Source organism: Meles meles, chromosome 2, assembly GCF_922984935.1.
Source record: "Meles meles chromosome 2, mMelMel3.1 paternal haplotype, whole genome shotgun sequence".
NCBI lineage: Eukaryota > Metazoa > Chordata > Mammalia > Carnivora > Mustelidae > Meles > Meles meles.
The window spans coordinates 162642636-162667512 of NC_060067.1; the positions used below are offsets into that span (position 1 = coordinate 162642636).

Consider the following 24877-nt stretch of genomic DNA (forward strand, 5'->3'; position numbering starts at 1 on the left):
CCAGCCTCCTGCCTGGCTCCAACCCCTCCTCACACCATGCTGCTGAGGAGAACTCTGCGCTTGTAGACCACAGACCCCAGGGTGCCCAGCCGCCAGGCGCCCCATCCCCCCAACCCCAGGCATTCCCTTACCAGGTGTATTAATTTCAGTTGAACTCTCTCTGTACAGTTCTTTTTGAACTAAAAATAATAATACTAACAACTCAAAATAATACTACTAACAACTATAATAATACTAACAACGAAAAAAAGTGTTGATGTGCTAAGCACTCTGTAGATAAGGCCCTCCCAGGTAGCGGGTTCATCTTGGAAAGTAGGGACTGTTTCCTGGTGTGTTTGTGGTCCCACCAAGTCTGGTCTGCTTCCTGTTGGAAGAGGCTTGTCCTCTAGTTCATTTTCAGTCTCCATGTCTAAGGTGAAATATGTCGAGTAAGAGCAAATGAAGCTCCTGGGGATTCTCTTTCTCTCTTGCACAGCGAGCACTAAGACTTCAGCCTGTGATGACCAGGTATCTGAAAGGTCGTTGTCTTCCTACAGCCTGTGGAGCTCCAACCTGTGCATCTTGGATGCGAAACAACCCCAAGAAATCAGGGTAAAGATTTCAGGAATCCATGCTAACTGTGCCTTTTTTTTTTCCCCCTAAGTTCATCCTAAAGAAAAACATTCACCCCTACCAAATTCTAAGCCATTTCTGACCATTTCTAGCAGTTTGGCTGCAGTTGTGCACAGAGAAGGGGACAAGCCTTCTTCCTTTATATGATGGGCATGACGCCTTCTATTTCCATTTCTATTGAATGGAATAGATACATTCTGGTCTTTTCCTGAGATGATGCAGGCCAGGTTTTTCTTATCAGAGTTCTGGAACTCTTCTGGAAAAAATAGAGGATTTCTCAGAGATGGAAGACGAGCCCACAGTACTTGACACACTTTTGTTGTGCCATAATAATAACAATATCATGTTATATTATTATATGTTATATAATAACATATGTATATGTTATTATAAACATATCATTCTGTTTAGGATTTAAGTTCCAATTGAGTACTTGTCAGTCTGGGATGTAAAAATTCCTGTTGTGAGGCCTAACATGGATCACAGCAATACTCCCCGTTCCTCTCCCCCGCCCCCTCTCCTACCACTCAAAAAGGAAGTTTCCCCAGGAGGGTTAATGCACACCAAAAATAGGATGGCTCACCCAGGAGTTATCCACCCAGGCAGGAAAATGCCTACTTTTTGCTACTGTTAGTTTCTTTGCATCTTTAAGTTTCTAGAATGATGGAAATTCTTTCTAGGGAGAAATCAATAGGAGATTATGTATGTATACGATTGGCTCATGCAGTGTTGGGGTGGGGGTTAGCAAGCCCAAAACCTATAGGGCAGCCTTGCAGCCTGGAAATTTGGGCTGGGGTTGGTGCTTTAATCTTGAAGCAGAATCTCTTCTCTAGGAAATGTCGGGTTTTGCTTTAGGCCTTCAACTAACTGGCTGAGACCCACCCACATCAGGAAGGTGAGCTCCTTTCCTTAAAGCCCACCAATCTCAGATGTTAACCACGTTCTACAAGTAGCTCCACAGCAACACCTAGATTAATGTTTGATTAAATAACTGGACATTAGAGCTTAGCCGAGCTGACCCTCAAAACTATTCCAGTCCTGAAACTCTCTTCCTTTTCCTGCATCCGGGGACTTCCAAATCTTCTTGCTATCCCCATAGGATTGTAGTCACTTCCTTCTTGATTTCAGAGGATTTCTGATCTGGTGGGCATTCTCTTCTCATACCCTCTGGGTAGTTTGGTGAACCTCAATGGCTCCAAAGGTTATGAATAGAACTTTCTAATGTACTTCTCAAGTCTTACATGCAACAATAAATGATTTCCTGGGTTGATGGTGTTCAAATCTTGTAGGAAATAGCCTGGAAACGTGGGAGAGACTAGTGCCTCTGTGAGTTGGTGGAACACGTCGGGGGAGTCAACGAGAGTCATGGAGAGTGGGACCACTGAGTGGGATGCTCTTTGACTAAACGAGAACCCTTAATATGGTGAACTCTGAATCAAAGAAGGGGAATGCCTAGAAAGAAAGCTCTGTCTCCTTTGCCAAAGTCGAGATATAAACACTGATGTTCCACTCATGGAGACACAAGTCTTACCTGCTTCTTCATGCTCTTTCCCAAGAGACGTGATTACCATCCAGTCCAAGCAGCAGTGTATTGTTCGTTCGTAGCAAGCCTTGAGAAGAACACTAGAAGGACAAGGCTGGGGGTGAGGTGGGTAGAGAGATTTCATGGGCTAGGCATGAGGTCTCCTAAATGCCTTCTTTTGCAGTAGCGTCTACCGGGTGAGCCAGCCTGCCTCTGACTCAGTCCCAGAAATTCACAGAAACCCTTGACTTCTCAACCAGGCAGCCATGTGGAGAGAATGAAGAGGTCCTCCTCCCACTTTGCACCGTGGCCTTGGTACCTGGGGCCATGCGGCCGTTGGTCCTGCCTCACAGAAGAAGGACTCTCTTTGCCCCTCTGAGCTAACTGCCTGCTTGAGTCAAGACTCCTTAGGGCACCTGTTAGGTAGGGCGGTTGAGGAATACTTTGCAGTTGTGCGAATCGGGAAAGTAAGAGAAACGTTACGGTGAGCAACGTGCGTAGCGAAGTGGAGTTAAGCCTGCGAGGAGTTGGCTGGTACTTGCAGGTTCTAGGATCATTTATAATCAGGGTCTGTGATGCTCAAAACCAAAGTATAGGGAGAGTCATACTTGACTTCAAAATGCATTCCCTGTATGGGCAGTAAGGGTTTTGCAAAAAAAAAAAAAAAAAAAAAAAAAAAAAAAAAAAATCTTCCTTTCTGTCATGGAAATGAAAAGCTGAGTACTTTTTCCCTCTCCGCAGTTCAGCTATGAAGGGATTTGGGGCCCCACAGCCCACCATGACTCAGAGGCAGCTGCTCTGACTGAGGCTCACAGACCTCCAAAGGAGACTGTCCAGAGGCTTGGCCGCCCAGTGATTAGGCCCTGAAGAGCTATTCTGTGTTTCTGGCAGTTCACACACACACACACTCACACTCCCAGGCTCACTCACTCTTCAAAGGGCAGCTGGAGAAGTATATTCACAAGGACTGGCCAAGGTGATGTCATGGTAGGTTAGGGGTGAGGGGGTAGACTTGAGGATTAGCGCATCAGGGCCGGCAAACGATCATGTCCACAGCCCCCTTCTACAAGATTCCTGGTGCTCTGCCAACACTTTCCTGCACGGCCAAACGCCCGAGGTGGAACCCAGGCCCTGACGATTCTCCAGTTTCCGCCTACACCGGTCCTTGACTCGTTTTGTACGCCTCTGGTTTTCTGAGAAGCCCATTCTTTTCTAGTTACGAGAGCCTGAGACAAAACTTGAAATCCACCGGGTTGTTTAGGGATGAAATTTGTTATAATTCTCAAAACTGGCAAGTGATGAGGAAAAAAGAGATGTTCGAATTTTCAAAAAAAGAGAAACATTCTCAGGGTCTGAGGTGAGAAATCTACCAAGCCTTCAGTTACGAAGCCCATTCAGTCCCATCATCGCTGCACTAGGAAAGGGACCAACATCCTGGGGCCGCTGGAGAGCTGTGAAGGAACGCCTGGTTTTTGAAACTCCCTTTAAGATTGTCCCCCAAGACCAAAGCAGGTGTTTATAAAGCACCCCAGAAACACGTCTGGGAAAAGCTCAGCCCTGCACTGAAGAGCGAGTTCCTCATTTTCTGGGCGTCTGGTGTGTTTCCGAGCACCGGTGGGCGCAGTAGTGGCTAATAGGGACGCTATAAATGTCACCTTGCTGTTCTGATATTCTGCATGTATGTTAAAGGCACAGAAGAGCTGGATTTACAACGTCTTATGCCAGACTATATATTTTGAGAGTCACAACTCAGGCCTAGACGGCTGGTTATTGAACCCCAGAACTTTGGGCTTAGTCCTGCTAATGAAGGCCATTTGGCCCTGTTTTCTCTGTGAACAAAGCTATCTGTGTTGGTTCATTTCATCTAGCATCTATCTGGCAATTATTGATATTCAATTGATTTAGTGTTCCAAAAGATGTTTCAGACACCAAACACAGAATTCCCAGTTTATTTTACAGCTAAATACAGAACACGAACTCCTTCTGGCTGTGATCAGCTCTTGGTTGAACCCCTGAAGTGTAAGCCTTGATCTCTTCTTAACTTGGTGACTTAGTTATTAACCACGGAGCTCTTCTTCTGTGTCATCTATACTCTGGTAATGAACGGAACCCTTTGGGTGGAGGGTTACCTGCGTGGGATCGTTTTTTCACCGAGTAGAAAGACAATTTGCTAAATGTGTCATGGTTATTTACCGAAGGCTGACGCCATGGTGGGGACATTAACAATGTCTGGTATTTCACAAGAAAGTTCTAAAAGGTGTTTTAAGTTGCCTCCCAAAGCACCTAAGTAATTCTCCCAGCATCTCCCTGAGGTAATACCCAATTTTACAGGGAAGATATGTGAGGGAATGTGTATGAGGGCCGAGAGTAGGCAGTGAAACAGGGAGGTGAAAATATTGTCAGTATTATAGGTAGTAATTGAACACGCTAGCCTTACTCTTAAGTCTTATCCTCTGGATCACACTGCCTCCTACACTACATTATCGGTATTAACATAAGCATGGGAGATTAATTTTATAGATCACGTGGAAAGTAGGTGACATTTACCTTCACTTTTCAATGAGTCATCTCATCACGAGAAGGGTAAACATTCAGCTCAGGTGAAAATAGTCAAGTTTAAAACCAAAACGAGTCCACTCATTTTGTGGAACTGGTTTATCACTTTTTTATTTTTTTATGCTTTATCCCTTTTTAAAATTGTAATATAAAGGTCCATCTGTCTAGCTTTGTTCACCAAAAAAGGCTTTGGCCAGCCTCAAGGTAGAATACATTCCTAACGAATCATAAACCTAAAGCTGAGGACAAACTGTGAAGGATGGTGAACTACATCTGGGCCTCTCAGTTGGACTAGATCTTAAAGTTGATCTTAAGTGCCCCCCTCAACCCTGACTCAAGACCCTGGATAATAAAGTAGGGAGATGGAAACACATTTTGATCGGTTTAGGACCTGCAGTATCTAAAGAAAACTTAAAGCCATCATGTTCCTGGGAGTGATGAAATCTCCTTTTTCTTAGAAAATGAAGAACTTTAGACAAGGACTGAATGCCTAGCTATTAGCTCAGAGTGGCTTAACGGTAATTACATGGGCAAGCTAAGGGACAGTAACAAAAATGGGCATGGTTTTTTCCTGTTCTGTCATATTTCAAGGCAGATTCTACCAGGAGGAATGGTAGAATTATAGCTTCAGCTCAGGACTAATGGGCAGCCAATAAACTCTGACTCGTGCATGAGCCAAGATGACTTCCTTGGGACGGTGTTGGGCCAGAGGCATTTCTGGGCCATTTCTGGGGGTGGCAATCCTGCTGATGGCTTTGCCAGGGAGAGGCTGGCATTGGATCCCTGGCAACCGAGTCAGCAGAAAATGCTGGACTGGACAGAGAGGTCTTTCTCTCAGCATGGCTGCGCGACCTTCCGTGCTTCTTCCCTAGGGAGCTGTGGCCGTTGCTTTCCCATGCTCCTGGACCCAGTCCTACGGCTCACTGGAGTCCTGGCAGCTCTCTGAGAAAGCAGAACATGCTCTGTGGCCTCGGAGTGATGGGCTGTGATGTTTTACTTCCGGGTCAGCTGCTGACTCCCCAAGGGAAGTAATTTTTTTCTTTAATGGCTATATTCCATTATCCACTGCATGAGGAAAAGCTACAGATTCAACTCTAAGCTTTGGGGCAGGGAAGACTCATAGGGGTAAAACCATGTTTCTGGATTTTGCAGATTATTGAATATAGAGATTGTTAGTTATCCAAGCCTTTCTTCCCCTCGGGATGTTAAAATTTGAGCCATTCGTTGAATTCTCTACCATATTCCAAAAAGAACTTGCGATGGTCCATTTGGCTTACCAGCACTTACTTCAAAGGCCTTTTGGAGGGTGAGAAAGTCAATGGCATTGAAAGCCTCAATTGAGTTTTGGGGACTAGAAGCAACTCTTATATAACTTTTGTGTTATCCTATTTCACACGTGCACGTGTGTGTGTTGTGTGTGTTTTGATGCAACAGTGATATCTGTTCTGGTAAAGGAAATGAGTGGTTGAACTATTAATGTTTGGGAGGCCGGAGATAGCAAACACCCTCACGATCTTTTTCTCAAGAAAGGTTTTCCTTATTCGAGGCATCGTGATTATATAGTCCCAAGCAAACGTACTGTATAGACACATATTCTGCTATACTTGTCTGTAAGAACAGATTTTATTTAATGACGGGAAGGAGTAAGTACCTAAAAGCAATTCTCATCTTTAGAAAGGGTCTGGACCTGTAAAACACTGCATATCATAAAACCGGGTGGAAAAAAAAGAAAAACAATTTTCATTAGTTTAGAAGTTATTTGAAAAGCTAGAGTTTGTCTATACTAGGTCTAGGACTTTTGAAACCTGAAAATGGACTTAGGGTCTGTTTTAAGCAAACTGGGGCTGACATAGAAATGTCTTGTGAATCTTCCCCATTGACCTTTAGACTTTCTTTGACCTGGGGGAAGAAATCCCAGTCACTCAAATTGGGGGGAGGATTTTATGCCTAGCCTCCATTTCTGAAATAGAATGGCTCCACATCACCTTGTTCTGGGAGTCCAGCATATTGAGCAACAATATGATATGTTGTGGAAGAGAAAGATTAGGAATGTGGGTTGGCCCAGGAGAAGTTCCAGGGACTGCTTCTGTTCTCTCTGAAGAGTGCTTGAATCTGCTTCCATCAGGAGATTTTTTCACCAGAGCCTCTGTTTTTTAAAGAGAAAATGAGAAGAGATTCTACTGGTGCCTGGGTCACTTAGTTAACCATCCAACTCTTGATTTTGACTCAGGTCATGATTCTCATGGTCCTGAGTTGGAGCCCCACATCACAGAGCCCCTTAAAGATTCTCTTTCTCTCTCTCTCCCCTTCTCTGCCCCTCCCCCACTAAAGAAAACAAAAGAAAAGAGGAAATTCTAGTTATCTACTCTTGGGTGAAGTGAGAACCCATAGTTAGTGGCCTTTGTGAGAAAACCAGAGTTAGTAAAAAAAAAAATGCAGTGGTATTTTAGAGAATAAAGAAAAGTAGAACAGATTAAAAAAATCTCTTCCTGGCATTTAAAAGCAAGATTTCATTTTTGGTACTGAGATTTGGAAATTTCTGAAAAGCTGGTGATACCTGTAGAGTAAATAGAGACTTTAGAATCAGCAAAGTTTTTGAATGAAAAAAAAAAAAAAAGCAATCAGAAATAATGCCTGATTCCTAGAACCTTATGTAGATATAGGGGTTGGGTTGAGATTAGACTAATGTCATCATATCCTGCTAACAACACTCTGGAATATTATTAGCTTTATCTGGATGCCTTTTGTATCAAATTCTTGACCTGATTTTTGTCCCAGTTTCTCTTTTATATCATTTAGGTTTAGTGCTTCCTTCCTTTAAGAAAAAAAAAAAAGTTAAAAAAATTCTAATGAAAGCCGGCTGACTCTACTATGAGTAATATAAGAAAATCTGTTTTGCTAAGGGAGTGACAGAATATTGAAATACCTGGTTTTATATTTTTATGTGGGTTTGGCAAATGCAGTCTGAAAGTGGCTAATATGATACCCGACCTGGTGTTAATAGCCAATGATAATTCCATATGTACCACCTGCTACCTGTCAGGTTACACTTTCTTTCTTTTTTCCTTTTTTGGCATGAAGGTTACATTAACTGTGAATATGAGTCTTCATGGCCAGAGTGGAGGCAAGCCGTCGTCATACTTTTCAGATGAAGTAGATTTTTGATGTCATTATCATGCTTTTCTTTAGTCACCCCTTCTTCCCAACTCACCCCCTGCCCCCCACCCCGACAACTTCTATGTAGCCCTTAAGGGGCACAACATACCATCTTGAATTTGGGAATGGGGAGAGAGAGGGAAGGAGACAGAATGAATCATGAGGATAAACTAGACGTGATGTTCGTGGGGGAAAATCTTTCTCCTAAAAAGTGAAATTAGAGAAATTTCCTGGAATGTATATATGCAGGGAAAAACCCATTAGCCAAAGGCGATGTGGATTTGTTAACTAATTGCTCTACACCTTAGTGTTTAAATGCCGCAAAGTCGTTTCTCTTTCTCCCCAATAATTTGTCAGGAATGTCTCAAAGCCTAACTCCACATAGGTCACAACGGCTCCCTCTCGGCTCTCTCCCACGGGTACATATTTTGAAATTGGCTGGGTAAAGCTGAAGAAACTATCCAAAAAACCCCAAACCGAAACCAAATCACTTGCCTCTTCATGCGTGGGGCTTGGCTGGGTGACCTTCTGGCTCCTTCTAGCTCTAAGCTCTGCTACAGATAGGATGTAGCATGCTAGGCCCAACACAGTACATTAAAATGATTTTTCTTGAAAGGTAAAGACACTATTAAGGATTTCCATGGCCATTCACATATTTTTTCGAAAGAAAATAGTTTTAGCCTCTTGTTGGTATTATTCCAGCTGTTATTATTATCATCTTCCTTCTGAGTAACTCTGAAAGACACAGAAATCTCCCTTTCTTTTAGGCTTTTTAAAAATACCCTTAAACTGGTTAATCTCTTCAGGTGGAAACCAAAGGCAAACGCTATGGTCTGGCTCAGAAAAACTGTCCAAATGTCTTACGTTTCCAAACTATCCAAGTAATAACATTGCTTAGCTCAGAAAAATTGTTGCGCTTTTTCCAGGTGCTTTCAAAATATTTTCCTCGGTCTGGTTAGTCACTGTAATAACCCCATGACATAGCTGGAGTCTAAGATACATGCCTCTTGGGGCAGAAACAGAAGCTGCCCCTTGGTTTGACCCCCTGGCATCTGCTCCTGGTGGTGGCCACGGGCCTCTGAGCCTACTCCTAAATTTTCAACTCAACTCCTAAGCTAGCTTATGTCTTCACTTTGTCCAAAAAAAAAAAAAAAAGTTGGCTGACTAGTAATGGGGAAGTATATGGTAACGAACCTGGAGAAATCATTTCCCATTCTTCAGAAGAAGTTGCTGTTGTTTGTAGAGTCCTTGTAAAAACCTAAACTCCGGGGATAGACGGCCAGGCACATTTTAAGTGGCTTGTTCTTTTGGTCTACCAATCTTTTGGCTGCTAATGTTAGTGATTTAGCTGAATGGGAGGGCCACGGAGGTCTCTCTTTCCTCGTCTCTTTGAAAGTTTGATCACTTCCCTCTGCCAGAACATGCATTTCCCACTTTGTTTCTCAAGGTTCATTCTCAATTCGTGTCACTATTTGTTAGGCTTGCCTTGGCCTTCCAGATTCCTGCCGTGCCTCAAATTTTCGAGCCAGGTATCTACCCATACGTTGGCTCTCCTTATCCAGGTTTATTTTGGGGGGTCAAAATTGAGCTTCGTGCTTGGTTGCAAAACCATTACAGTTTCCCATTTTCAAGAGCACAGATGCATACGTTTCTTTGAGACTATACTCTTCAGCATTAAAGAGGGACCCTTCATTGTAATCATTACCGAATGGATACAGTACTAATGGAACTTAATTGTTTCCACTAGATGGATCTCGGGTGTTTTTGGCAGCCAAAATGAAAATGATTCCAAATACCATCAAAGGGGCTTATAAGCACCCAGCATGCACAGAGTGTTTTGATATACAGTGGAGTGTTAATATCATTATCTCTCCTAATACAACATACGGTTACTTTAATCCTCTCCCGCCTCTGTGATCTTGGAAGATCCGACGGATAGAAGGCAAAGAATAAAACATTATATACAAGGAGACAAAGGGAGAATTAGTCCCCATCCTCTGAATGCGATTTTTTTGATTGTTTGAATGTTGGCTTCAAATATGTACCTTTATCAATACTGACTTCTGTATCTTCCACGCTAGTTTGAGTTTGTATGCGACATCAAACATACCTTTTCACACATGTTCTTTCCAGATTTTTTTTTAACACTTACTTAGCAGTTTATAGAAGGAAGTGAATGATCTCCTCAAGCTGCTTACAAATTAAAAAAAAATCTGTGCTTATTAATTATGCAGGATTAGTCTAATTATAATTCAGCAAATTAATTAGCGACAGAAGGTGTTCTGAAACATTGGAGTACATTTGCATGTTAAATGGAGAGGCTAGTCTGTAATATATGTAAATTTATGCATGGCTTCATAGTTTAATTTAAAAATTTGCAGCTGCATATGGTATGGGAGCAGGTGAAAAGTCAGTTTTAGTTTAATGATGCTAACAAACATTGGATGGTGTCCTGTCTTAGCAAGAGAATGCACTCATATCTGCTAATCTACGACTCTGTCATAAGAATATAGTATTACACGGATGCTCAAACTCAAGGTCATTAGTGAGTGGACCCGTAGGTGCAGTAAGTCTAAAGCTAAAAGCTGCAGAGAGAAAGTGACGATAGGAAGGACCCAAACCCTGAACTTTGTTTGCCACTTTGTCTAGGAGCGGATATTGAGACAGTCCGCTTTGGTTTCGAGAAAGTCACATTCCAGCCCGTGTAAAAAGGGACATCTATTTGCCCGACTGTTATCTACTCTGGCAGGTATAAAAGAGTTGTCCAACCTTGATTCCCTTTCCAAATATTCACATTTGCACTTCATTTCAATTTCCTGGAGCCGTGGGAAAGTTATTACCAAGTTATGAATTAATGGTAGGGTAGAGAGTTTTACACATTGGCCTCAACCATCTGGCAAAACAGTAAAACCAGCAGACCAGGCAGCAGCAAAGGGCTCTTGGTGTAATTGGTGTTCACTGCTCAGCCTAGCATAGATGAGCTTCACAGGGAGGGCAGAGCGCCGGGAGGGGGAGGGGAGGGCTTCACAAGGGGAGAAGGGGCGCTAAGGAAATAGGATGGTAAGGACCCATTAAGCTGATGGCTGGCTAATAACTTCATTTCTCTCCTTCACCCGAGTAGTCGTGGCATTAGAAAGGGAAATAGATTTGTATCCCAATTCTGAAGGCTCACGGAAAGATGCTTCCCGAAGTCAGTCAGTTAACATGCGCAGTTTCCCTCTGTCTTTTTTCCTTTTCTTGATCAGAAGGGCTAGGAAGCAACAGGGCCAAAGAGAGGATTTGGGTTAAAAACAAAACAGAACAAACAAGCAAACAAACAAACAAACAAAAAAAGGAAGAGACAGAACCAGGCACATTGCAAAGAGCCCTCCAAAGACATTTTACGAGAACAATTGGAATTACAAACATGCTCTTCGTGTTGTGTTTCATTCCAATTCAAGCCCAAAGAGTTCAATTATTATTTTCATTAATGGTGTCAGATTTTCATCCGAGTGCAAAAACAAGGACTTTTCCTTGGAGATTTTTTTTCCCTACAAGCCTCGTGTTGCCATGTAATGGAATTCAGGAGAGTGAAGATGTCTGAGTACAGAAGAAAAAAAAAAAAGTCCCTACATCCAGCCCCAGGTCCTCGGAAACTAGAGTGGGTTACTGGTCAGTAGTGAGTGGAGAATCAAAGTGGCCCCTTGGTTATATACCTTGGCGATTGTTTGCCATTTGAGCTACGGGAGGCATTCACTTCAGAACAGAACACAAAACAAACTCTCTCAGTACAGAGTCAGAATTACACGGTGGGGGAAGTGGCTCCCTCCCGGCGCCTGAACGAATACAGCAGACTCACTCCTGAGGCAGCGTGGTTGGTAATGAAGGATCTGTTGCCACACTGAAATGCCACTTCCAGGAGCTTGTCATTGGAGTGAACGCCGAAGAGAATATGATTTGATGGGGTCTGCTGCCAGGTAGGAACCAAATGATTTTGCTTGCCCGGAGCTTACTGAAAACAGTGGTGAGGATCTCGACCCAGTATCTTCCGCTGTTCCTCTTTTCTAGCAATCTGTTGTAATAGAGTTAATGGCATACTCTTTTTTTTCTTTGGAAAAGAGCTCTCCCTAAAAGTCAAGGGAAGAACTTTAATATGGGACAGATAAGCAATGCAGAGAGAACCAGATCTGAATTATACCCCCTCTGGTATAATTTCGTTTGGAAAATGGGCTATTTTAAAAGGTGGTGGGGAAGAAGAGGCAGTTCAAGGGAGAGTGCAGAAACATGCTCAGCGAAATGTGAGGGAGCTAACTTTGCCTGGGTAACTAGTCCTCACTACTCACCTAGAGGCTCATGTTATAGGAGGAAGAAACTGAAGGCCCTAATTTTCACACTATATACTAAGCAAGCAAATAATAACAATAATAATAATATAATAATACGGAAGCTTTGGCATCATGTGGAAATAACTTGGTAGGGAGGACCCAAAGAGCTGCCACGTAAAAGACTGAAATTGTCTGCTTCTGGAGAAATTAACTTGCTGGTCTATTTTAAAATGTCCAAAGGAGGAGAGTCTCCACTGTCCCTTGGGTAATGCTTTCAAAATTTAGCTTGGTGACTTGACTCTAAAAAAATGTTTTCCAAGACTTAATTCAACTTCTTAGGTTATACATTTGACTTCCAGTCTTTTTTTCTCCATAGTCTTGATGGATAAATGGCCTTGAGTCTTCCTCATCCATTCAGGGCAATTGCTAACCTTCTTTTTGTAGAGAGCTTTTTGTAGAGGGTTGTCTTTGGACCAAGTAGGTACTTGAGATGTCCCATTTCCCGATGTCTGATAGACTTGTTTGTTTTCTTCCGCACACTCCAAAATAGCCACCGAATTTTCAGAGAACGTGGGTCCTGATAGGAACAATAGACATTTTTGTTGTTTGCTTGTTTTGTTTTGTGACATGAAGAATGATTTCACTCTCATTTCCAGAGAGTAAGATGATGGACGTGACATGATCCCCCATGTGGATCAATGAGGCTGTAGTTCCCAAAACAAAGAGCTGCTTGGCAGTGTGTCCTACCTTTTCCTCCAGAGGGAGAGTGGCCAGACTCCCACTAGAGCAATGTTCTTCTCAGAGTCGGACAAAGCAGAGTTCCCCTCCTAGCTCTTCTACTTATTAGCTCTTTGACCTTGGACAAGGAAGCTAACCTGGCTGAGCCTTGCTTATTTCCTCCGTAAAATGGAGACATTGATTCTCCTACTGTCAGAGGTGGGTGGATTAAACAAAATCACACATGGCCCATAATATGGGGTCGATGAAGGTGGGGCATTTCTTTGTTGTTATTATAATCATCATCATGATTAGTCTTTTAGCCTTTGGGAGTTAGAGACATCGAGTGTAGCTGTAAGAAAGGAAATTTAGTGCTTCAGAGTTTTTTGTAGCCTTACATTTTTTGAATCTGAGATGGCCTTTCACTGACATAGCCCGAGTGAATGAATGGTCATGAAACTCTTCCATAGGAATGTCTGTAGAGATTAAAGTTTCTGTGCCTACTCTGTTCCTGTATTTATATTTACATTTTAAGGGATTGTTTAAATAAATGGAATAGATAGAAAATCAGCTTATAAAAATGAGTATTTGATTGAAGCCTAAGGAAGGCAGTCCGTCAAAATTTTAAAATTTCTCCCCTTTCCACGGATCTTCTTGAACTTTGTGCCTCTGCCATCGTCTTACCGAGCAGATTCCAGGTACGAAGCACTCCCAGATGCCCCACTGTCAAGTTTTTAAGGTGTAGCAAGAACCAATGGGAAATTTGACCTCCCAGAGTGTCTTAATTTTTGTGGACTTCAATGAGAGTCTTCACAAAGCCCTAAAGCTTCAGGGCCCTTTCTCAATTGGGCTGACACCTAAACAATCAATGGGGCATGTCATTTTCAAGCCAAGCATGGGGCCTACTGCTGCCCTTCACCTTACTTTGACTGCCTGGATTTGGATTCTGCTGGAGGCTTTTGGGAGAGGAAAATGTATTCTTTCTGTGGTAGGAAGGTTCAAAGAGGATATCACAGTTAAGACCTCGATTAAAGCTGGAACATTATCATCATGTTTTTTAGTGGTCTCTAGTGGAAACCCAACACTTAGGGGTTTTCCTACCTTATAAAGCAGAATGAGCTGCCATGTTGGCTATCCCGAGTGAGAAAATGGCCCCAGGGGTGTATCCATCCTGCACGAGACCCCTGACTCTGCCTAGTCCCCCTAAGCATGTAAGCTTGACAGGGCCCTGGGAGAGGAGAGGCAGCTGCCCATTTCTTTCAAATATGATTTTATCATCCAGGCTATCCCAGGTAGTTTTTAGAAATGATGATTTGACAGTTCTTAGAAAGGTATGAGTGCTTTAAAGGAAAGAAGTTACCTTTTTTTCAGAAGTACACACAAACAGTGGAAGCCAATTGAATTTTAATTTATTGGACTCTAGAAAAGGAAGGTTAGCAGTTAATCCAGATAAAATGTGTCTTCCTCAAAAATCAATGGCCTTAGGCTTTTAAACACCTACACAGTTTGTGAGGCTGATTCAAGTCTATGTGCAGGTCGGGCTTCAGTGAGCCAGCCTGCCTGTGTGGCCATCACAGCAGAGAGAGAGAGAAAACCAGATATAGCACTCCCCGATCTTGGCTTTTGGAGAGTATGGGGGTGCTCTTGTCCTCATGGTGTGTAACATGTGACCATGGCATTGTAAGAGTTATCCCTAGGGTAGGCAGAATTAGATTTCTTTAAGGGAATAAGTTTCAAAGTGAAAGGTATTCTACATATTATTTTGCATAGAGTAAGGTTCTGCTTAATCGTAGCTGTTACTAGTGCTAAGTTCACATTCTTTTGATACACATCCCTGTCTAATCTTTCTCTCGAAAGAATCTTTCATGCCTTCCCACAGTGCTTTCCTTACGTTTTTTGTATTGCAATTTTTTAGAAGGCTCTATATCTTGGCTTTCAAATGGGAGATGAATTGAATGACCTCTATCACAAATCTGGGCAAAATCAGGCTAGGATTTGTATCCATCAGATCATTGGTTATAATTCTGGAATCTGGCATGAATACTAGGTATTTGCCCTTCCTTTGATTTAGACATAGTTACCTCCTTCTCTTCCCCCACCTCTGGACCTTGACTTTGCACCCTATTTGTGCAACTAGCTTGAATCTCAGTTTCTGTTTGGGAAGGGCCCAGGACACGTCTAGACCCATCTAGGAACTTTCATTCTGCTCTCGAACAGTGCTATGTGTTCCAATATTCCAGAGATTGTGAGAGAAAGAGATTTCTGGGTGGCTGGGCAGTCCCCTGAAATCTTAGACCCATATTCAGGGGTCTCCAGATTCCTCTCAGAATCTGAAGAAGCATATTTTGAATAGCTTGGTAGTGTGCTCCATGACAGCAAAGATTGGGTCCATCTTATTTGCCATTGTGTCTGAACCTTTGTGGAACATCCTATACTTCATAATTGCTCAAACGGTTAAATCAATTAATGCAGCAAGGATTTTCATTAGTAGGCATTTACTTCCATGCAACTATATTTGACCTAGCGTTTTCTTCTCGGGATGCTATAGTCTTCTCACTCTGCAAGAAACCAGAATCCTTCATGTTGTTCTTTTTCTTTCCTCCTCTCCCTTCCTCCCTCCTTCTCACCCTCCATCCCTCTCCTTTTCGTTATTTTCCTTCCTTCCTTCTTTTCTTCCTTCCTTCCTTTTTCCTTTCTTCTTTCTTTCAGGCCGTGTTCTGAATTTCTAAGACCAGCTACACTGAGATATAATTCATAGACTATAAAGCTCACTTATTTAAAGTGTACAGTTCAGTGGCTTTCGATGTGTTCACAGTTGTGCAACTGTCACCACAATCTAACTGCTTCAGGAAACAGACCGCCAGATGGAGCTTGCTGTGAGAAAGACCCAGGTTCAAATCCGTGTTTCTGCTACTGACAAGCTGTGTGATCTTGGGCAAATTTCTTAAATTTGTGGTGACTTCATTTATCCTAGCTGTGAAATGATTCATCAGTCGTAAAGTTGTTGGAAGAAAAAAATGGCGCATTGTATATGAGGTACTTCCACCTAGCCTCAGGGTATGGCACAGAGTAGATGATCGACAAACTTTCTTTCCCTCACCTCTGTGATCCTTGTACCCTTCAGCTGCTGGACCAACACAGGGTGGTGAGCAGGGACACAGATGGCTCTGATCAGTGATGTTCCTGAGCCACCGTCTCCTGCCTCAGAAGCATGTAGAAGGGAGCCCAAGACGATGGTCACTCAACAGTTTGCCTGTCAAGCCCCAGGGCACTGCCTGCTCTGACCAAGGCCTCATTCAAGATGCCCCACTGCCCACCGATCAGCTGTCCCTGCTTACTTTTTCCCCCACCACTTCAGCTCAGTGGGTTTGACCTACCTTTCAGAAAACCCTGCACACACACCCCCTTGGACTGCAGCAAATCATGGTCCTTTTGTCTTCAGTGATTTCTTCCCTCACGGTAGCTATTTCTGGAGGCTCTCAACTCTATATACTTTTCTTTGCCATCACAGAATATTAATGTTAGAAGAACCCTAGCGATAAGCCAGTTAGACCCAGCTGAACAAACTGAGGCCCAAAGAAGTGAGCTAATTTGGTTACACAGTTGGCTCAGGTCAAGACTAGACTACCGTGCAGCGTGTCATACATATCTGTGGAGTGAAGAAGTGCCCTTTGGTTCATTACATCATCCCAGTTGACCTAGGAACCAGGTTGCAGTGTGCTGCTTGAGTTCACATTTTGATCCCACCTCTCTACTCCTGTGTATCTAGAGACCAAAGATAAACCTGTCGTTGTTGGTGTGTCCACTCCTAAGGAATGAGATCAGAAGCTTTGCAAAGTGTACTGTGCTAAGTGGTTATGATATTTATGTAGTCAACATTGTTTGGAGAAAGTGGAAATAACAACTTCCAGCCTGATGAGAATCTGCACATTTGGTCTGAATCTTGCAGTTCATTTGGGTTTCCCGTTTCTGAGCGCAGAGCGCTGACATTTCCCAGGCAGCTCTGGCTTCGGAGGGATCCAGGCCCAGGGGATTTGTTCCCTGCAAGTCACCCTGTGGTTAATGGATGGTATAGTTAGTAAAGGGTTCTGTATCGAGCCCCTGAGCATGGTGGGCAGAGAGGGGGGTGGAAGGGAGGGAGGTGGAAGCTAGCAGTAAAAAGAAGAGAAAAAATTGGAGAGAGCAGTAAACCCCGAGGACTCCTTTAAATTAATTTTTAGGCTCACATATAAAATATCCAGGCCATAATTTCTGGACTAGCCATGTAGAAGCAGCTACGTCTTCTTTTAGGAAGCAGTATACAGTGTAAGAGAATTTTCTCTCCCTCTCTCTCTCCCCACATATCCCTCCTTCCTCCGTCGTTCTCTTCCCCTTTATGAACAGAAGGTTATATCCTTAGTGTGCAGGGGCTGGGCGGGTTACAGACTTAGACTCCAGGCCAGCAAAAGAGTCAAAATTTTCCACCCGAAGAACTGATAAGGGTCCTAATTGAAACTGAATCGAGCCTTTCAGCAGGCCCCTTCTTTCCCTAAATCAATTTGATTTCATGTAAACATGTATTTCTTCTGCACTTTTCCACCTTCCACACCATGCGTCTAATAATGTCTTCACGAACATTAATGTTTTTGCCAGATATGTTTTAGAGAACGGGTCGGGTAGGTAAGGGAATGTATCAAACACAGGCAGTGCATTATAAGGAGCTCAGTCGAAGCAAAACTTTCCCCAAATCAAGGGCTCAGTAAGAAAAAGCACTCAATTTGGCTTAGGAGGGGAAGAGGTGTAAATCATGCTTGGGGGTGTTGGGGGATGGATGTGGTGTGGGAAGTGGGGGCTGTTGTTCGGAAGGAGACCCGAGTGAGAATAAAGCAAGTTTTAAGCATATTGTAAGAGCATCTCCGTGGGTTGTGAGTGACTAGCTGCCTCTTCTGTAAATGCACAAGTGCAAGGACATTTCCCTTTAGAAAAATAAAATGTTTGCATTGTGATCAACCTCTGAGTGCTACTGGAAGACGTTTCACAGCACTTTAGGAAGCGAAAGCAGGTTGTGAATTTGAACGCTGCATAAAGCAGTGCGGAGCAAAAGGAAACAAACAAACAAACAAATAATAAAGCAGTGTGGAGCATTCCTCTGCCCTGTCACTCCAGAGGTAGCTCGGGTGAAGACCCGGATACCTTCATGGCGCAGAAAGTCATGCCTAACCTCCCGGCCTAGCCAAGATGAAAAGAGAGAAGTGAAAAGCAGATGTTATAATCTAATGAACAAAATTTTAGCTGTTGTTTCCAAATTCCCACCCCACCTTTATTTGTAGCTAGGGGTCGGGAGCAGTTGGCTATATATTTTTAGCAAATCTAGAGTAAAACATCCTCAAATACAGAAACCATTTTGTAGAACACAGTTCCCGTTCTCTCCTCCTTGATCATTTACTGTTTATCTTTCCATCAGATTTTTTTTTTCTTTAGGTGCTAGATACAATTAACTGGAGCAATGTCCAGTTCTTTTGTGTGATTCTTTAAAAAATAAAAAATAAACAGAAGGTCACCCAGAGAGCATCTCTCCAGCCATTGCTTTAAAATAGAATTTTTGGAAGCATTGTTGGTTTCTACTTATTTTTGTTGGTAAATCCTGGGGAAAAAATGTATATCTTTTCCTTTAAAGTTCTAATTCAAGGCATGGATGTGAGAGTTCTGGAGGGACTTTGGGACTGCGGTAAAATTTCGTTGTCATAGTAACAGAAAGGGAAATAGGCCTAGCTCACCTGGGACTTTAACACTGCAAAAGCTGGATTTTTTTCTTTTCTTTTCTTTTCTTTTTTTTTTTTTTTTTAAGGAAAAGGCCTCTGCAAGTGAGATAAATGAAAAACTTATTGTGTTTTGAAACAAAAATCCCAAACATTAAATAGGTAAATGGCTGAAAAGGTCACCTCTGCCATTTTTCTGGTTCGACGTAGTTGTCTGATTAAAGATGCCCAATTTAGAAATTGCACAAATAGTTTATTTCAGAGACGGTTGGCTTACCAATATGCCTCACGACGAACGATAACCTCAGACTGTGATTCGGTGACTTTGTATTTTTCCCGGTAATCTGCAGAAGGTCTGAGAGGACATTCACACTTGTTATGAGTCCTAAAAACCCCAGTGGGTACCTGCACAGACTGACCTGCCTTTGGATGGCAACGTTACTGTTTTCTGATTTTGTGTACATTGGTTAAAAAGACCAGGAGCCCTTTGTGTGTGAGGGTATACGTGTGAGGTATGTGAGCATGGAGGTGCGTGTGGTTGGCGGAAAGCCACATGGGTGAGAAACCCTGGGATTCTGGGGCAAGTCTTGCCATTTTTTTTTCCCCCTGAGCAAGACATTTTTGCACGGCAGGAATCACTGCTGCTTTGGAAGGCTTATTTGTGGGAGACGGAGTGCCCTTGCAACTCGGGGGTAGGTATATAAACCAGAGCCCAGCTTGTGAACCGCTTCGCAGTCCTCAGCGGTGCTGGAGCCGGCGTGTGATCGCAAACATCCAAATTTGCAAATTGCAGAAGGTCAGCGGTGTTCCTTCCCAGGCAGGGCCAGCTGAAACTCCCCAGACATGAAATACAATCCCTTTCAAATCAAATCTAATATAATGCAGATCTATTTTCTCTTAAAAAATGTTTACTCCACCATGTAACACATCCCTTTCTCTTCACAGATTCTTTCTAAAATTTTTCCTCAAGTGCAATCAGAATTGTTTGAAAACAGCAGGAAACCCGAGGGACATGAGAAGGTTTCAGGTAAGGGGCCTGCCGTTCCTCCCTGTTAAAGAAGTCGTCCTGTTTTCTCTCTCCTTAGCACTTTCTTTCCTTTCTTTCTTTTTTTTTTCCCCCTTAGAAAACATTATTCATGGAGGCTGCTAACAATACAGATAACTCTGATTGCGTTGAGGGTTTCTTCATTTTGTAGTGTTTAGGCCTTTCGCCTCTGTTGCCCAGGCCCCAAGGGAAGGGCACCAACCCGGGCTGGAGATTTGATTTTCAGCCCTCAGGCTGCCCTTAGCACACACAGCTGCCCACAGCAGGACTCGTGTTCTTGATATTCAGCCACTTTGGGATTTTTCAAAGCAGCTTCTCTGTGCTCTCTGCAAGCAACAGCCTCTTCCCTTCCTCTCCCACCTATTAACTATTCAGTGGTCTCTCTCGGAGTCTTCGGGAAAGCAGCAGCCCGAACAGCCGTGGTCACTTTAAGATCGCAGCATGACAACAAGACCCACGGGACAGTGACCCAGCTGCCTGGCAGTTAAATCTGCCACTGGTTTCATCACCCTTGCCACTGATGTACTGAGGATACGCGCTAATAAAAACACAGAGAGAGGCAAAGTGTGTCAGGTTGGAGATGAGAGGAAGTGCAGTCCCCCTTGGCCCCCTTCCTTAATCTTTGAAGGACCCTTATTTAATCCTCCAAAAGGCTTTCCTGCCATTCGTACACCCCATCGAAATATAGAGAGTGCCCTTCCCCGTAGAAACATGGAAAACACATTAAACAATAGCATCCAAGCTTGAGACTTTAAAGAAAAAAAAGTCTGGCAGCCACAGGAGGGATGGGGATATTAGACTCACATTTTCGGTGAGAACAGTGAGGTTCTGAGGATTTGGTAACTCGCCTCGAATCACAGGAAGGGTGCAGTGGAACCAGGAACCAGGAGGGTCTATCCGGTCAAACCCCTTCCACCAGACCACGAGTTTGCACCGCCGGCAGCTGCTAAGTGGATGCCTTGTTGTTGGCTTTTTGAAATTCTTCATAATTTCTGAGCCAGGGGTCACACACACACTCATTTGGCACGGGATTGCTCAAGTCATGGGGTTGCTCCTGCCTGCCACCAGGAGAGCTTCTGGGGCTTAGGAACAGAGTCCTTCAGGAGTTCACAGGGGAGATGGGCATACACGAGGTGAGAAAACGACTTATTAAAAAAAAAAAAAAAGTCATGTCATTTTTTTCCCTCCCCCACCATGTCATGGTCATCAAACAGCCTTGCTGACACTGGGACATTTTTGGTTACTTATTTAACATGATTACCAGCCTCTCTTAAAAAAGTCAAACCCCTCCTCTCCATCATACAAATTTCCCCCTTTTGCACGGTGTAAGGACAGGCAGAAATAAAATGAGATTTCTTGGGGACCACACGGGAGCATTGTGTGGGCAGGAGGTTGATGGTGTTTTGTGTTCCAAATGCAAACGTAAATAATATCAGTCCAAAAAAAGTACAAGATTCAAAAGGATTCCAGAGCACCAAAGCTTGGCTTTCACTTCCTGAAGAAACAGAAGTTGGAAGAGGGGATGGCAGGTTGGATTCCTATCTCCTTATTCTCTACCATCACTTCCAAAGACTTATAAATTTGAGAATGCTCCCATCAATTTCAAGAGGCTTTTAACAGAATGTCTTGTCATTTATTTTTCTCAAATTTTGGAAATGTACAAACTAAGCACATACATGCTCATATTTCCTATACTTCTTCCATTATTTACTAAGTAACAGTTTCAGTTACTTACTTCAGTTACTCAGTGTGCCTGAGCTTTTAGCAGTGTTAGAACAAATACTACTGATCTCAAAATGATGGGAGATTCTTATCGTATGTGAAAATATTTGACTTCTACAAAGAAAGGGGAAGAATTGTTTTTTAAGTTTGTAGACCCTAATTGTCTTATTTTGGGGCTAGAGCTAAAATTAATTGGCAATTTTGGGGGTAGTCTTTTAATGAGATAAAATTCATATAGCATATTCATCATTTTACCCATTTTAAATTGTGCAATTCAGTGGCCTTTAGTATATTCACAATGTTGTACAACCGTCACCACTCTACAATTCCAGAACATTTTCAACATCCCCAGATGAAACCCCATCCCTCCCAATTCCCCTTTCTCCCCACCCACTGACAACCATGAATCCACTTTCTGTGTCTATGGATTTTTCTATTTGGGACATTTCATATAATTGGAATCATTCAATAATACATATCAACAATACACAAATCATACAATACATGCAATTTTCGTGTCTGGTTTCTTTCTCTTAGCATCATGTTTTCAGGTTCATCCTTGTAGCAGGTATGAGTAGTTCATTCCTTTTTATGGCTGAATAATATTCCACTGTAAAAGTTAGCACATTTTGTTTGTCTCTACATCAGTTGACGGACACTTGGGTTGTTTCTACTTTTAGGCTTTTATAAATAATGCTGCTATGAACATTTGTGTACAAGCTTTTTGGTGTGTGAACATATGTTTTCAATTCTCTTGAGTATATATCTAAGAGTAGAATTTCTGAGTCATATGTTAACTCTATCTTTAGCCTTTTGAGTAACTGCCAAACTGTTTTCCACAGTGGCTGCATCATTTTATATTCCCACCAGTAATGTATGAAGGTTCCAATTTCCCCATATCTTTGCCAACACTTGTTATTTTCTAGGGTTTTGGTTTTTTTTTTTTGTCTTTTGTTTTTGTTTTAATTTCTAGCCATCCTATGAGTGTGAAGTGGTATCTCATTGTGGTTTTGATTTGTCTTTCCCTAAAGATGTGAGAATTTTTTTCATGTGTTTATTGGCCCTTTATTTGTATATCTTCTTTGGAGAAATGTTTGTTCAAATCCTTTATCCATTGTTAAATTGGGTTATGTATCTTTTTATTGTTGAGTAGTAAGAGTTTTTTAATATATTTGGGATACCAGGCCCTTCCTTATCAAATAAGTGATTAGCAAGTATTTTTTTCCTATTCCATGAGTGTCTTCTCACCTTTTCGATAGTGCCCTTTAATGTACAGAATAATGGGTAATTTTTATACTGTGTTCAGATTCTATTAAGAGTCTAACCTTCAATGAACACTCTTCATGTGGAGAAGGCCACTATGGAGAAAGTCTTGACCATGTGCTGTAATGGTCAAGTGAGAGACTTGGATCAAGTTCAAAATATGAAACCAAACTGGAGATTGTAGGTAGTCATGGGGAGAGGATCTGAAAGAATGGTAACTTAGGAATTTCTGAAATACATATCTTATTCAGAATGACAAAGATAATACTTTAAAACCATATAGACAGTTACTTTGTTCCTCCATTTTGTTATATGATCGATCAAATATATTTTCTAGACAGGAGCTTTGACCAGCTAAGCTACAGCGCTGGCTGATCAAATATATTTAATCTGAAGCATCCTTTTGTAGAGGTTTGTTAAGAACAGAATAGAAATAGGAAATTTTTCTTACCAAATCATGAATCCAACCAAACTCCCTCTTCTCTACCACCTCTCTTCTTTCCCCTGTCCCAAAACAATTGTGGAACTTGTATTCTTTTTCCCATAATGATCAAACGAGAACAAAATCATTACATTAATTTTTTTTCAAGTCTGAAACAAACCTCTCTTTAATTCAGTCCAAGTCCCAAGTATCTCAGACATAAATGAATACATATACCTATTTATCAAAACACAATAGGTTTTAATCCTTTTTCAGCTCAGATCCTTTTGAAAATTTGGTAAAAGCTATAGATTCTGTTGCCATAAAAAGCTGCATTTAAGCCAAGCTTTGCTTAAAATGTCAGTTGTTCCCACATCTCTTAGAGTTTCATGGTCCCCTGACTTAAGGAAATGAAATTCATCTGCCAAATGGGTATTCTCCGTGTAATTGAACTCTTACAAAGGGGACCTGTCCCCTTGGGAGTTCACTTGATAATCTTCCCAGCTTCTTATAAGTGCCATCTGTTCCAGGTGACTCCTGGATCCATATCCTTAGACCTCAGCCTTCTCTGGAGCTGCAGAAATCCCACTCTACCTTCTTCCTGGGCATCTTCCCTTGGGTTACTAATGACCACATGTTCATAGCGGAATTCAATACTTGCTCTCGGGATCCATGCCTTCCTCATTTATTGGTGAAGTGTCACTTCCTCCCCCTAAGTATATGCTAAGTCCATCTCTTCTCCTGAACACAACTGCAATAGGTCCCTGCTTCTACTTCTTCCTCGTCCAGCCCTAAAGCTCAGATTTGGAAAGGCGCGGCTGATTAGTATCTTCATTTCCGGCACATCCCCTGTTGTTTCTGTATACCCACCGCTCACTAGGCACACCTCACTGATTTCTATCACGTGGACTATTACTTGAACCTTTCCACACATTTGCCCCTCTGCCTGAGATCCCTTCGCCCCCTCTAATTTGTGACTTTTACTCATGCTTCAAGACTATACGTGAATGGCACCTACTTTTTGAGGCATTTTCTGACTCTCCCTGACAGATTCGTTGGCTCCTTCTTCTGGGCCATTGTTCCATTCTCTACATGTTGCTACCACACCATCAATCACATTGTCTTGCAATTATTGTTCATCTAAGAGACTGTGCTGCTTGAGGGTAACATATATTTTTTTTAATTTTTGTATTTCTCCCCAGTGCCTAACATAATACCTGCCACTGTGAAGAGCTCAAGAAATTATCTTTAAATAAAATTTTTTAAGAGAGAGAAGGGGAAAAAAGAAAGGAAGAAAGGGAAAAAGAAAAGATTTCTGTGGTTCCCGAAGTATCAAAATCCATGGGCCATACATGCAGAAAATCATTTCTGCCCTTATTGAAATGGAACAATTGGGTGAAAACACCCAGATTAACAGCTCAGTGAAGGAAAAGAAAGAAATTTCTGTCTGGTTGAAGCTGGCAGTCCTGTTAAGACATAATGAACCCCATTCTTTATTTCTCTACATTGTGGGTAGAGGGCAGGCGGTTGGAAAATCCGGAAGAAAATCAAGCCAAGACAAGGAGAAGTCAAACATATTGTCACTTCCCGCATTCAGCTTTTAAAACACAGAAGTTGGTAACATTTAGGGCGATGGTTGCCAACTCATTCTCAGAGATAGGCTGACTGGGTCTACTCCCAGTCATGGTGAAAACACTGATGCACTCATTCATTTGTCCAGCCACCCACTCGATATGACTGAGGACACTCTGTGTGCCAGGAACTATCCTAGGTGCTAGAGATACATCAACAAGCAAAACAGGTAGAATTTGCCGCCCTTGA

At 42.4% G+C, this 24877-nt stretch overlaps 1 protein-coding gene across 6 annotated transcripts in view; it reads left to right on the top strand.

The window, feature by feature from the left end:
• The window catches only part of EBF2 (EBF transcription factor 2), a 185469-nt gene that overhangs the window by 113027 nt on the left and 47565 nt on the right, over nucleotides 1-24877 (top strand). For all 6 annotated transcript variants that reach the window (XM_045997172.1, XM_045997175.1, XM_045997170.1 and 3 more), the window contains one exon: nucleotides 19551-19632. In XM_045997172.1, the coding sequence (XP_045853128.1) occupies nucleotides 19551-19632 (82 nt within the window). The remainder of the gene's footprint in view (nucleotides 1-19550; nucleotides 19633-24877) is intronic.